The sequence below is a fragment of the Spinacia oleracea genome, chromosome 4, assembly GCF_020520425.1.
Source record: "Spinacia oleracea cultivar Varoflay chromosome 4, BTI_SOV_V1, whole genome shotgun sequence".
In the NCBI taxonomy this organism is placed as follows: Eukaryota; Viridiplantae; Streptophyta; class Magnoliopsida; order Caryophyllales; family Amaranthaceae; genus Spinacia; species Spinacia oleracea.
Genome location: NC_079490.1, coordinates 125,456,716 through 125,471,934, shown reverse-complemented (window position 1 = coordinate 125,471,934; position 15,219 = coordinate 125,456,716). Strand labels below are relative to the sequence as shown.

The 15,219-nt window shown below is 36.9% G+C and overlaps 2 protein-coding genes across 6 annotated transcripts in view; one reads left to right on the top strand and one right to left on the bottom strand.

Annotated features, from left to right (window-relative positions):
* LOC130459928 (phospholipase SGR2) overlaps positions 1–6,905 on the top strand; it is a 30,319-nt gene extending 23,414 nt beyond the window's left edge. For all 4 annotated transcript variants that reach the window (XM_056827562.1, XM_056827559.1, XM_056827560.1 and 1 more), the window contains 4 exons: positions 733–778; positions 885–985; positions 6,199–6,245; positions 6,364–6,905. In XM_056827562.1, coding sequence (XP_056683540.1) covers positions 733–778; positions 885–985; positions 6,199–6,245; positions 6,364–6,604 — 435 coding nt within the window. In that variant the 3' untranslated portion in view covers positions 6,605–6,905. The remainder of the gene's footprint in view (positions 1–732; positions 779–884; positions 986–6,198; positions 6,246–6,363) is intronic.
* Positions 6,906–7,268: 363 nt separating this feature from the next.
* LOC110802744 (succinate dehydrogenase assembly factor 1, mitochondrial) lies at positions 7,269–14,504 on the bottom strand. Of its 2 annotated transcripts, none has more exons than XM_056827563.1 (2): positions 11,523–14,504; positions 7,269–7,912 (listed from the first exon to the last, which is right to left on the bottom strand). In XM_056827563.1, the coding sequence occupies exon 2, from the start codon at positions 7,860–7,862 to the stop codon at positions 7,566–7,568; it is 297 nt and encodes a 98-aa protein (XP_056683541.1). In that variant the 5' UTR covers positions 7,863–7,912; positions 11,523–14,504; the 3' UTR covers positions 7,269–7,565. The 2 variants fall into 2 exon arrangements, with proteins under 2 accessions (XP_056683541.1, XP_021863886.1); XM_022008194.2 differs by having other exon boundaries at positions 7,269–7,909.
* Positions 14,505–15,219: the final 715 nt, after the last annotated feature.

Genomic DNA, 15,219 nt, shown 5'->3' with positions numbered 1-15,219 from the left:
AAAAACTTTCCAAATATTCGCTTTTTAAAAAAAAGAAATCATGTGATACTTTAAAAAAGAATATTAGAGTCACGTGGCTTTATTTTTTATAAAAAAGAAGGATCTGATGTGCCTAGACTACAGGAAGCGCAAAAGCGCTAGGAAGCGCAAAAGCACCGAAGCGCTAGGAAGCGCGCGCTTCTTGTATGTCGCTAGGCTTCGGCTGGCAGAAGCCTTTTGTTGTGAGCTTTTGGGCTTCCGAGCTTTAAGCGCAAAAAAGCGCGCTTTTTAAAACTAAGGGCAGATTTAAATTATATAAAGAAATGTGACACTGCTAAAAACATGTAACTAGCATTTGATTTGTTGTATATATGATTGTCAATTATGATGGTCAATAATCTCAATATACAACTTTATTTAAATTGATGATAATACAAATGATAATGGAAAGCTGTTATTTTCCCTTGATTAAATTTAATGGGGAATTGTCGCGAGACCTGCACATTTCTCAACAAGCCCACATTTTACTGTCCGGCTCATTGGACTGGTACATTCACACATTGGTTGAAATGATTGTATTGAGTTCCAAATGATTGTATCTAGTTCCAAGCTTAAGATCAAGCCACTCCTTACCCTTCATTTGTTAATCCATTTTTTGCTTACGAGTTATTCAATTGCATGCATCCTTGTATCTTTAAGTATTGTTCCTCGAAAAGAAGTAGGGATTTTGAAGAAGTATTATTCTTTTGACAGGTTCAGGTGCTCACAGTATGTCAATCAAGAAAAGACAGCCTCGAAGGTAATTACAGATCTTCTGTTTTCTTATTAAAGGCCTTCCTTGTTGAAGCTCGTAATGTTTTTTAAAAACTGTTCCTCCAATTATTTCTCTTTCTGTAACATTGCAGAATCGGTGGAGGATGTCAATGAAGAAGTCCGATCTTACGGATCCTATATGATGGAGAGATTAACTGGAAGTGAAGATGGACGAATTGATCATGTTCTTCAGGTCTGTGCACTAGACATCATTTCAGCTTTTCTCTCCTTCTGAGCCCCATGTAATATTGAAATATTTGGAAATGCAATAAGGGAACTTTATTGGTAGAAGAAAACTGATTTAATGAGAAAGAAAAATATCTAAATATATTACAAGGAGTCCTTGAACGGGGAGGGGAGGGGGGGGGGGGAGAAGAGGAATGAGGCAACACCACTATCAAGCATTTGCATTTTAGTCAAGGTAAATATCCATTCAAAATTCGCTCGGGAAGCGTAATTGAAAACCCATAACGAGGTAGGGAGAACCGCTTTATTCTGTAATAAGTGATCTGCCCATTCTTGGTTCATGAATTTCTGTTCTTATATTCTTACCAGATAAATCAGATGATAGTGAAGTAGTAAACACAAACTAACCCCCATAAGTTTTTTCCTTCTGTAGCTAACAAAATTTTGTTTGACTTTGAGGAAGAATATTATTCAAAATTTGGGACACACCCTGGGTTTAGCAGGATTGCAAACAACCTGAATCAGATAGGTGGATGTTACAGAGTACACATATTTACAATATGTTTAGTTAGCAATCGTGGAGGGAAGAGGGGGAAGGGGAAGGAAAGGGACGGAAAGAGTGGGTCTGCATTTTCCTTCCTGATCTTCCAGCACTGGAAATATATGGTAATAGCTAGGGACGGAAAACAGATCTTTTCAACTTTATCCTCAACCAAACACACTGTTAAGGATAAGGACCAAAAAAGTTCCTCTTTCAAATGTTGGTGAACTTTGCAAAATATTTTTCTTCCCAAATGAATTTTCCCAGAGTTAAAGGTCTAAAGTGTGCTGCAGATATTTCAGGCATTCCAGAACATTTACAAGTTAAAAACCTGAAATGTCACCCAAAATACCTAGTAGGCTTGTGTGTGTGAGTTGGGGGTGGGGGGGTGGGGGGGGGGGGGGGGGTGGGTCAGGAGGTTTGATTTAGAGTTTTAAGGTGGGAAGACAGAGGGTGCAGGTTTTACACTTACAGTACGTAGATGATACCATTTGTTTTAGCAGCAGATCGTGAAAAGTTTAGGAGGTGCTACTATCTTGAAATCTCTGAGTTGATTTCGGGGTTGAGATTAACCTTTCTAAATGTGGCCTTGGTGGTATTAATCTTGATCGAGATGTGCTTGGGTAGTATGCGGCCTTGATGGGGTGTGAGATTCAGAATTGGTCGTTCAGTTATGGGCTTGCCCCTTGGAGGTAATCCTGACCCCGAGACTTTATTGGAACATGTTATCTCTCATATTTCTAGTAAAACTGGGTGGTTGGGAGAAGGTATGTTTTTTTTTGGGAGATAGTTGGAAGAAAGTATGTTTTTCTTTGGGAAGGAGTATCATGTTGTTGTTGTGAATTCGACATGTGTCAACTAATTTATGATCAACCGCAATAATAAACAATGAAGAACTTACACAAGTAACCCAAGCATGAAGCGAAGACAAGAGGTTTTACCGTGGAAACACGAGCATCGGGAGAAAAACCCAGTAAGCCACTAGAAATAATGATGAAGATTTATAAAGAGATTGCTAAGCTAAGCTAAGGAAGCTTCACCTCACAACTCTCCCTTACTTAAACCCTAATAAGTGGATGAGTTTTCAATTAGGCTTTTCTCTTTCTTAAAATCAACAACCACTACCCTCTAATACAGGCATACTATATGAGTATATATATGGTGTTAGGATATACAAACGAATCAATGGCCTTAAAGCATCCACGTCGCTTGAAGAATTGTGCAGAAGCAGAACTTTGGGCGCTGGAAGGAGAAGCAACCGGGCGCTAGAAAATGGGGTGAGAGCATTTTTCACCCCTGCCAAAGGCGCTGGGAAACAAACAGTTTGCGCATGCATCCCATCTTCCACCTCCCAAGTCATTCCTTATGCCTCCACGGTTGTTTGCGCATTCATCTCCACACTACTTCAAACCCCAAATGTTGTTGTATTCATTCTTATCTCGTATGCCTCTTTACTACCTCACTTTTCAAGATCCCAGGTGACAATTGCAAATATTATGGAGAAGTTTGCGGATTTTTTGTGGTGCGGGACTAGTGGCAGAGAAGAGACCATCACATGAGGTTGGATTTAGTGTCATGGTTGGTGATAAAGAATGTTGGTCTTGTGGCGAAGTGGCTAAACGAACCCCAATATGGTATTGTGTAATCCGGATACCGGAGTAAGTACAAGTTACTTGAAATTGGTGGGGTGCATAGTGTGGTATGCAAGTAAGTTATGTTTGCCCTAGGAAATTCATTTTTCAAGTATATTATGTCTTCTTAGCGTTAATTAGTTTCAAGGTAGGGAATGACTATCTCATTAGATTTTGGGAGGATGTGTGAAGAGGGGAACAACCGTTTTCTGTCTGTTTCCCTTGATTTTATTACCTGTCCAGTTTTCATGAAGTGCCAATTTCTGCATTCCACATTAGCAGCGTTTGGGTTCTTCATTTACAAGGCATCCTCATGAGAGAATTAGATGAGTTCATTGTGATTTATGAGGTTCTGTCTAAGGATTCTAGAAGTGGTTGGGGGATACAACGGGCACCTTTTCTTGCTAGTCTTTATATGTTTCGCCTTTCTTAGCTACCCTTCGCCTTCGATATTCCCTTTCCCTCTCCTGGTCCATAGATTGATGTGGAAGGTGAAAGTTCCTCTTAAGGTATTGTATTGTATCATTATTGTGTCGGGATAATCAATATTAGTGATATGCTCAAAAGTGGAAGACTAGAGATGGCTGTTTTGCCGGATATGTGCATGTTGCGTTTTATCAATGGTGAGTCGTGCTTCCTTCATCATGTGATGGCTAGTAATATTTATCTGGTTATCCCACGTACTGTTTTGGATCATTGCTAGTCTGAGTTGTGGGCTTTGAAGGGCAAAGGAGAACAAGATTTTGTGTCGAAATGCTATTATGGCAATTCCATGAGTTTGCGGTTAGAAATTTAGAATGGAATGCGCAAATTTTTCGAAGCAACTGCTTTGAGTGCTGATTTTCGGTGGGATTGTGATAACTTATTTGGATTCTTTGTGGACTAAGGTGGCGGGCAATTCAAAAGTTGCTCGGTGCAGAAAATTCAACAAAATTGGGTATGTGATCTTTTTTTTTTGGTTATAAGGACTTGTCCTCCTTTATACTTTCTGGTAGTTGTTGATTTATGGAAGAAGTTTCTTTTTCTAAAAGAAAATGAATCTACCTGTTACGTTTGTGCACGCATATTTTGGGTTTTAGTAGACTAGGGTAGTTCTTTGGTAAATAGTGGGGAAATAAGAATTAAAGATATTGATTGAGAGATAGTTAGTGGCTTAGTTCTTGTGCTGCAAGAAAATAGAGTTAAAGGAATGACAAGTTTGGTTGACATGAAATGGGTGAAATGAGGGAAGTGGAACTTCCTTAGGAAGTTGAAATTCCCATGGGGTTCTCACCACATGTGTCGAGGGGGTTAGGTATCCATTTTAAGTAACAAGACTTTTTATGGATGTCATGAAAAGGATACAGGAAATTTTTGGTGCATGGAGGGAGTACCTTTGAAATTTCGAAAAAGTTAGTTTTCTACTTTTCTTTAATTAGATTGTCACTGAAAATTTAAGTTTCAAGGGTCCCTTTAGAATATGACTTCATCTGTATAGTTCTGTAGGGTATGTTGTCAGAAGAAGGTAAACAAAAAAGTGAACGCTTGTAATAATAGCATACATCCTCCCCTGGAAATCGGAAGAGAGCTGAATTTTGTCACCCTACCCAACCACAACTCAGAAGATCTTAAGAAACCTGAGAATTAGATCTCTGTTTAATTCCGTCATTTACACATGTTGACTGAGGCATAGAAATAATTCAACAACCATACCATCTATGTCATCTTGTGCCACATCAAGTGTTTGCTCTAAATGAAATTGCTACAAGAAACCATTTTTTTCCTTTTTGATAAGAACACAAGTTTTTTCTCTAAATAAGATTCCCAATTTGCCACAATATTTTTGCTCTAAATGCAATTGCCACAACAGTTACTCATGGCATTCCGCGCTTTACAATGTCGGACGGTCGGACCTGAATGTTGAATTTCCAGATTGGCATTATTCTCTTTTTTCAGACTCGTTAATGTGGTGATTTAAAGCAGCAATTTTTTTTTTCTCGTCACAGTGGAATAATTAATGTTTTGGGATATTTCTTGATAAAGATTACCAGGTTTTACTGTTTCATGCTGATGCTTTCTTTAGTCTTTCAGCTGCAAGAATAAAATTAACAGAGTACCGAAGCATGATTATCTTAGATGCCAATTTTGTCTCTTTTCTGAATCGAGGATTTGTGCCTGTTTTTATTCAACTTTTTTTTTCTTTGCTCTTTTCACTCTTTTTTTAAAATATACTTCTTGTTGGGAGGAGGCAAATTTGAGGGATTGAGTCTTTGTTTTTTTTTTTGTTTTTTTTTTAAAAAATATTGTACTCTATATCAATATAACCTTATTTATGATTTCTGTATTGCCTTTTTGCCGAAGGTATTACGAAAAATTGTAAACACTCGTATCATACATTCATACTTTTTCTGAATGTTAGATAAATTGTAAAATTATCTGAACAAAAAAATAAAATAATGCCCATCTTACAAATTGTTGTGTTTTGAAAATATATTATATTGAGGCTAAATACTATTCCCTCCATTATTCTAAGTTCTACTCACTTTCCTTTTTGAGGTGTTTTCCTAAGTTCTACTCACTTTTACTTTATCTCATTTATGTCAATCTTTTATTCATATTTTTATCCTCTCTCACTGGACCCAATCAAATCATATTTAATAATTCTCTTACTTTTTATCTCTCTCCTCCTACATGTAAAAGTACCCACTTGATAGTCCCAATTTTGAGTTTTCCTTGGTTTCTCGGAATAGAACTCGGAAAAAACGGAGGTAGTAATAAATATTCTATTAAATATAATTAATAATTGGAGTTTCTCCATAGTTGTATAAAGTATATAATTTTGTTTTTTTGAATATTCAAGGAGATCTTTGTTTTTTTGAAACAAATAGTTTTGCGAATTTGAGGAGTATTCCAAAGTAATTAATACGAAGTAGTTTGTATCATAAGTGCACATGTTGGCAATAGTTGGCATTGTTTTTGGTCTTGAATATTTTTATCATTGTACTTTCCCCTTTTCCGGATGTTTATTGCATTCTATGTTTCTGATATGAATTTTGATGAGTCTTGCAGGATAAAACTTTTCAGCATCAATATATTTCAGCTATTGGAGCGCACACGTAAGTGTGTATAGTATCCTGTGAATATTTGATTTTATTTTTTCAATGAATCAGTTGTTAAAAAACATCATGGTAAGGGATACCTTAAATTTATTCCATTATAATTATATATATGCAGAAACTATTGGCGCGACTATGATACTGCTCTCTTTGTGTTAAATCACTTGTACCGAGACATTCCTGAAGACCCTGAGCAAACAAAGTTGCATCGAAGCAAAACCAAAGATGATAAGGTCTCTGATAGGTTGCCAGATACCGAAATTATTGCTGAAGAAGAATTGCCGTTAACATTCTCTAGCAGCAATCTAATAAAAAATTCACCCAAGAAAACCAAAAAAGTGGGCAAGTCATCGTGGTAGAGTTAGCTGTGTAAAACAAAAAGAAACTCTGATCTAGTTTACATCAGAAGTATAGTAGTGTCAGATAACAGTAGTGTTTGAGTTTGAACGCCGTAAATGGATATGAAAGGGAGGTACAAGCCTAGTTATTCTGGTGTTGGTCCTGTAATCCTTTAGGTCAAAGATGTCTACATTTGTACATAAAAACAGGTTTTTGTAATGTGCAAATTTTTGTATATTCCATGTACAGCTACTAAATTTAGCTTTTAATCGGTGTATGATGAATGAAAATGATCCCAAATCACAGAAACTCTTCCTAACAGCTGATTTTTTATGTGTTGTGTTTTAACTTTCAAGGTACTCGTTCAGAATGTAGATCCCATTCATTCAAAAATACAGTAACATGACTACTTGTGATTTGTTTGAGAGAAGTCTTTAGATTGATGTCAGTGCTTCTCCCTTACTGAAGTTCTTGCAAGATCAAAAACAATATGAAAGTTGAAAGTTGAAAGTTGAAAGTTGAAAGTTGCAAGACATAAACGTGACTTTGCTAGGGATGTCCTCTATTCAAAAAGACATGCTAAGCTGCTAACTCATTCTTCTCTGGCATAATTATATCATATATGAGCCAACACATTTTCGTTATCTTCACAAAACTATAACAACAATTTGTTCACATTTGAAATCAACATGTAAACATAAAGATAAAATGCTCTATCCAGCCATCTACGTTGATGATGCACAAACACTCTATCTAGATAAGACAATTCTAAATTCTGTTAATCGTTCACTATTTGACTGAATACTACTCCGTAATAAAGTACATGTATTCCCTGTTGAGTTAGAAAACCATTATTGCTATGCAAATTACTACCTGTGTTGCCACTTTAGTAAACAATATGTAACTTTAAATACTTGACTTTCAAAACTTAGTTACTCACTAACTAGCTTCCTATTGAAGTCAATGGCATCAGTTGCAGACCTACTGAACTTTACTCTCAGCCCCACTAACCTTCATGGATGACAAACTTATAGTATCACTATTCTTGAGCTGATCAAGTTGTTTTTTACCACGTCGAAGCAAGTATTCTATGTAAACAAAATCCTTGCGATCGACTTGCTTGGAATTGCGGTGGAACTCTTCAGATACAATCAATTCAATTTGATGGCGATCTTCAAATGATTTGTTACGTGCTGCTCGCAAAAAGCCTCTGTAAAGATTCAGGACTTGCTTCTGTAAACCTGAAAGCTTTTGTCCACCAGTAACTCCCATGGCCATGGCACTCTATTTTATGTTAACTTGCTCTAGTGTAGCTCCAAAGGATGCTGCTATAACAGATAAAAAGACAGCATCAGTCCTTTCAAATTGAAAAGACAACCACCTTTGTAACAAATTCAAGGGCTACTATCATGTAATACAGTAATAGAATTCTCACCCTTAGAGTTCCAAACATGACACACAAATAACATAAATCCAACAGCAGCTACAATTCATTTCATATTTATTCACGATTGACCAAAGCATAAATCTCACCAACGTACAATGCTTCCTCAGTTCTATTTTAGTTGACACAATTTGGCTTTTGACACTATCCATATAATCTACTTTGGCTATCAACTGCGATTTATACTTAAAAACAAATATAGTCATTGGGGTCTGTTATAATCGTCTCACTGTACAGATTTATAATATACTTCGTATAATTTTTATAATTTTTACTCATTGATGATTGAAATATTGCATTGGCAAACATGATAAAAAAAAAATTGTGTCAACTAAAAAAGAATGGATGAAGTATCATATTTTTCGGCAAAATTGGCCTTAATAACATGAACTATGGCTAGGAGCAACGCAACCTTAACCGGGTGCACTTCACAAGACCAAATATCTTGAACTGGTAGTTAAGATAAATTTGACTCGCCAACAACAAAAATAAGGTGAAATATGTAGAATTTACAAAAATGCCTTCCAACCAACACGTAATAATTCAAAGCTCATACTTCATCTGTTCCACAATAGATGCATCGTTTCTCTTGGACACCATTCATTAACTAACTTTGACAATTATTTTTTCACATTATGTAAAAACAAACGTAGTCAAGTGAGATCTTGTTAAATTCGTATCAAGCAAGGATTTCAAATATCAATTTTTTATAATTTTTACTTACACGCAATTAGAGATATTAATATTCAAAGAAGCATGCTGGGATACGTGAAAAAAGAAATAATGCATCTATTGTGAAACGTAAGTAGTAAAAAGGAGAAAATAAGAGGAAGCATAAACAACATCAATCGAGAACTAAACAACCTCCTAATTACTAAAACAAATAGAAGTCACAAATTAATCATTCTCATAATTGCATCCAATTAAAAACAAAGGAGCAATTTGAAACTCATCAACTCAATCATCACAAACACAATTCACTGAGAATTCATCCCCAAAACTGAGAATAGTCAACATCCAGAATTCAACAACTAAAACAAAACACAGACACACACACACACACAAACAATACTCAAATTGTCCAGTCCCACAATCAAAAACAGAACTCAACTGAGAATTCTCTTTGAAAATGCACTCCCTTTATGCTTCAAACTTCCAGAATTCTACAATAAAAACATAATTCAAACCAGAAACTTATTGCAGAGCTTCAACTCTCAACCAAATCAAACAATTGACAATCGAAAATCAGCAATTCCACAAATAAAAACACAATTCATCCAAAATTCACCTCAAAACTATTACTCCATACCATTATCAAATCATCATAACAGTAACCATTTAAAAATCATTGTGCAAGAGAGTAGACAGTAACCAGTTATGAAAAAAAGAGGCAAGGTGGCGATGACGGGGAAAATTCCAAAGAAGAAGAGTCAATTTGATGTGAGAGGTTTGGCTGTTTTTATTAAATTAGAAATAGAAACGGAGGTATTTTAGAGGTTTTGGGAAGAAGAAGAAGAGTGATGTGGAGTGAGACAGTGAGGACGTGATCAAGAAATGATGAATCTTTCTAAATTTGGGGGTAATTGATTTTAATGGGACAAATAAATTTGGGACACACAAATAGGTTGAGTTGAAAGAGTTTTCAACAGCCAGTAAAGTAGGCTTGGAGTGTTATTGTCTGCAGCCTGCAGGAAACATTGGCAGGGATACCCACCTGTCCTTATTATCTCCGAAAATTGTTACATTTTAATCGAAAATAATCTCTGTCCATTTTACAAGTTTTTCTTTTTCTATACCTATATTTCATTACTTCACCAAATTCAGCATCCACTTTCTTACAGAGTTACACAGCTAAGGCTATGTTTAGTAGGGCGTAAATCGTTTTCATGGAAAACGATTTTCCCCTTTTCAATCATTTTACGTTGTTTGGTTGGGTAAGGGATGGAAAACAAATTTCCATTGACTCTCTCAAAGGTGGAAAACCCTTTTTCGTTTGAAAGGGAGGGAAACCACTTTTCCTTCTTTCCTCATTACCTCCCTCTCCTTTGTTCCCCTCAATCTTCACCTTTTTCTTCCATTTTCTTTTAAGGTATCAAACAAAGGAAAACTAGATTGAAATTATTTTCCCTTGAAAAATATTTTCCATGGAAAATCATTTTACAATGAAAACGTTTTACACCCTACCAAACGGAGCCTAAATGCAGTTTCAAAACAGTTCAACATTTCATTATTCCCCTTGTAACATACAAGTATACAACTTCACCAACAATACTATAAAGCACAAACTTAAACCATAAACACTCGAGATGTTAATTCTCAGGTCTCACCTAAACCAGGAACAGACCATACTTCATCACACTTTTGATGCTTACATACCTTCTCCTTGTCTTAGGAGGGCCACTTTTTGTAAATGATAATATAGATCAAATTAGTTACAGAAATTGGGATAACTTTGCCCTTCTTGTCCAATTCAAAAACTTCAGAATCCGAGCATTATCGTAATATACACCACAATTACTCTTATAGAGAGTATATCCCCTAGTCTCCTAGCACTTGGGTTGCACAAAACTGACAAAAGAGACAAATCGGCACTCCTTCTACATTTGTAGTTGCCTAGAGTTCATGAAGCAATTCCATACAAGTATAGAATAAGAGAATAACTCTCGATGTTCTATTCTTTACGTTAAGAAAAGGGCTTTCATTGAATAGAAGAGAACCTACATGCAACGGAATAAAGTATTGAACGCAGAGAGATAAGAAAGGATTTCCTCCTTCTGGATGCTGGAATCAGATCAAATATAACAAAGCAACACTACTCAATTCATACAAAAATATTTCAAAAACCATGTTGAATATCCAATAACGATATCTCTTCACTCTTCAGAAAAGAGCAACAGTTCATGACTTCATACATCCGTTTTCTAGGAGGATTAAGATGGCAAGCAACATCGAAAAGCTCTAAATGTTTGCTAACATAAATCACGGCGATTCTTAATTATATATACAACAAGGTGAGGATCAATTCTGAACCACGACTTGGGTATAATTGAATAAATCAACAAATTTCCCAATATCAAACATTTTGGACTTGGGATTCTCATCTCCATAATCATAAAAATAATTAATTAATAACCTGTTGCAGTTCAATTATTCTCATGAATGCTTTATAATCAGCCACGATCTTAACAGAGTAAATTTTTAAATCAAATCAAACCCGAAACAAAACTTCCCAATTAGGATGCAATAACGTAATGAACATTTCAAATACCACAAGTCATCATGAATTTTTACAATTTCCATAATAATTGATTAATTCAAAGCAAGCAAGCTAAAAATTGATACGGAGTATAAAACTGATAAATCAATCCATACAACAAAACTATAGCATCGAAGTTTACAAACCAAATCTAAGATGTAACATACACAAGTCACAAGCATAGCATTGTAATAAAATAATATAAAATAAAGAGAAAAAGGGAAATGGAAATGCTTACAAGAGAGGCCATTAACAAAAAGAATTGAAGCTCAGCACATTTGTCGACCCAATTGAAATACGAAGAATTTCGATCAGAAAATCGTACCAAATTGGATTGCCATTCAATTTCACGGGTATAATTAAGCCAACGGGACACTACTACTAGAGAGTAGAGACTGGAGAGGGGGAAAGGGGGAAAGGGAAACCGCAAAACAGAAAAGGGGACGAGTCGACCAAGGAATGATCCTCTCGTAGTCGTACACTTGTCAAAGGGGTCGGTCGACTCCGGTTTTTGTTTGAATGATACAGCGTTGGGAGGATTGAATTTTTTTTTTCAATTAATACCTAACCTTTTTTTTTTTTGATGCCGAAGAGGGTTCAAAACCCGAAAATTATAAACATTAAACTAATCAAGGCGTAGAGACGCCAACTAAATCCTCGAACAACAGACTGATGATTTTGGAAAGAGGGGCCTCGAAATACACTAGTTTGTTCTCAAGGTTGACACCTACATTGGCAAGCTTGTCCACCATCTTATTGCCTTCCCTATAACAATGAATTATTTTAACTTCCCAATCTACACACTTAATTAAAGAACAACATTTCTGAATAATGTGAAGGCATTCTCCGCCTTGATATTCTTGATTCTTGAGGGCTTCTACACACGCTTGGTAATCCATATGCAACACTAGCTTGGTGATGTTCATGTCTCTTGCCATTGCGAGCCCAATTTCTGCTGCCCATAGTTCAGCTTTGAAGGCACTGCACATTCCAAAATTTTCCGCAAACCCACGAGAAAAGATACCCCTGCAGTTGCGTATTACTCCCCCTCCACCAGCTGGTCCAGGCGAACCCTTGGAGGCACCATCTGTGTTTAACAGTAGCCAGTCAAGCGGTGGTGCTGACCAACGAATTTAGAACCTCCTTCTTTGCATTGGTTCCGTTGAGCAAAGTTTTAAAGTTGTCAATTGTGAACGTAGCTTCCCATGTTTCATCCACTTTGCCTCGGATGAAGGCACCTGTATCAATGGGGATTTTAGCATCTCGACCAAAGTAGGAGCAATTTCTCCACTTCCAGCACCACCATAGAGTGAGGACAAAACAAATTGTCCATTTTTCTGAATGGATTAGGTCTTCAGCCTTGATGTTTCGTATCAGCCAAGTGTTGATGTCCCCTGTGAAGAAGGAGGGTATCTTGTTGTAACGCCCATGCTATTCCATATTTTCCCCTGTTTTTGAATGTATGAATTACTACCTCCGTTCCTAAATGTTCTTTCTGTTTCTATTTTTGGCGTTCTTAAATGTTCGGTTGAGTATAATGCGAATAGTAAGCTTTAACACTATCATTTGTCAAAATGGATTTGTCCCACAATGGTAGAAATAAAAAGTGTGGGCTTCAACTCTAGTATTTAATTAAAAGTGTTTTTTTTCTCCCACATTGAAAAGAAAAAGGATGTTTCCCTTGTTTAAATATAGGGAAGTCTTGTTTATACTTTGAAGTACTTCCCCTAGTGGTTTGGGCTAGAAAGAGACATCTCCCGCGTGTGCCGCCGTCCGTTCGGGTTCGTGACACGTGGGGTGGGTCCTCCTTTTTGGGCCAAGTTGTAAACTAACGGTCCACTTATTATGAGACCGTTCAGTTACAAGACTAATAATAATAATCCTTTTTGGGCCAAGTCGTAAACTGACGGTCCAGTTATTATGAGACCGTTCAGTTCCGTAGCCCACTCCACATTCTTAGGCCCTGTTCTTTTTAGCTTAATTTCATTTTCAGGACTTATTTTGCAGTTCAGTTCAGGAGCATTAAACTAAATTCAGTTTAATTCAATTCAGTTTAACTCAATAATAATCCGGCTGAAAAAGGGCGATTGTGGCGATTAGGGCGATTAGGGTGCAGGCAAGTTTCACGTAGGGTGCTCGTCCATAATCCGGCTATTGCAGTGCAGGACGATCCAACGAAGGATAGCGGCGGTTTCAGGCGGTTAAGCGGTGTAAGATTCAGTGGTTATAGGCGGTTATTCATGAAGGAAATAATGCCCTTGGTCCAAGTATGCATTTAATGCTAAGTCTAATAAATGCGGTTCAGTATTAATTATGCAAGTTAATAATTCAGTGAGATCAAGTGAACTGTATGCCTAGCTAGAGGCCGCTTCAGTTCAAGTGGATTAATGATATTAATCCACAGCTTACTCTTGACTGAACCCGTAGGGTCACACAAATAGTACGTAGGATCAAGTATTTAATGGCATTAAGTACTCTATCTATGGATATTCGGAATCGGCGGATCTTGGTTTTAGTGGGAGCTGAGATCGTCAAAGGCAAATAAATGAATACTCCGGAAAGATGAAATTGCCGGAAACGGAAATATGGATCGTATCGGAATTATAAATATTATCCAAGTCGTAGATGTTGCCGGAAACGGAAACATGGTACGTATCGGAAAATATTATCGGAAATGGAAATATTGCCGGAATCTGAAATACTACCTAAAACGGAAATATTGTCGGAATCGGAAAATAATTCCGGAAACGGAAATATTAAATATTCGTTCGAAACGGAAATTAATTCCGGAATCGGAAATGTTAAATATTGTTCGTATCGGAAATGAATTCCGGAATCGGGAAATTAATCGGAAGCGCGTCGTACGAATTAGCATCGGACGAGCTTGCTAGACGAAGGCCCAGCGCGAAGCCAGGCCCACGTCCAGCAAGCAAGGCACGCCACATAAACAGCCCAAGGCTGCGCCAGGCCCACCGCAAGGCAGGCCCAACGCGCGCCTAGGCTGCAGCGCGCTCGCGTGGGCTTCGTGGCTCCGTGGGCTTTGCGCGGGCATGGCCTGCGCATGCAGGTCATGCTCGTGTGAGTGTTTGTGCTTCCGTACGAAACCTAAATCGTGTAGGATTCGTTTAATGATTAAATTCCTATTCCTAATGGATAAATGAATTAATAGAGTTTTAATTAGATTCTAGTTAATTAATTCGTTTCCTGGTAGGATTCCAACACCTTTTCCATAGCCTATAAATATGTGGTTAATGCTCACAATTTATAAAGAGAGAATTTTTGAGCAAAAATTCAGTCACCTATTTGCCTTAAATCGGCCGAAATTTTGTAGTACCTTAAGGGCGATTCTAGTTAGTCAAACCTAAGGCGGATCCGGACGTGCTGTGGACTTTCTACGGAGGGACGACACTTGGAGTCCTAAACACTTGTTCTTGTTCGGTTCGGGCGCAGCAAGGGAGGGCATGCTACAAAGAGTATGCATCCTAATTATGCTAATTGTTATGTGGCAATTAATTTGGATTCCTGGCTTTAATGGTTTTTCCGCATGATTTATATTCAGTTATATGTATCATAACCTAACAGTGGTATCACGAGCCTCTAATTAATTCCATAATAATTGCTTAACATGGTTAAATTTTACAAATTTGAAAAGAATTAAAAGGGGTGATTAATTTTCGTAATTGTAATTAATTGCAAATTTGCGTTTATTTAATTATATGTACGCAGTTTTTCGGCAGTTTCTTCGTTACACAACGAAATCGAGTGATTTTTGTATCAATTCCGCATGTAAAAGGCATTCTAAAATTTTGACAAAAAAACTACTTTTCGGCCGAACCCAGAATTCCCAAATTCGAAGCCTAACTATGACTTTTTGGAGGTTTTAGTTTTTCGAATGCAAAGTTTGTAATTTTAAGATGTTAAATTTAAATATTTGC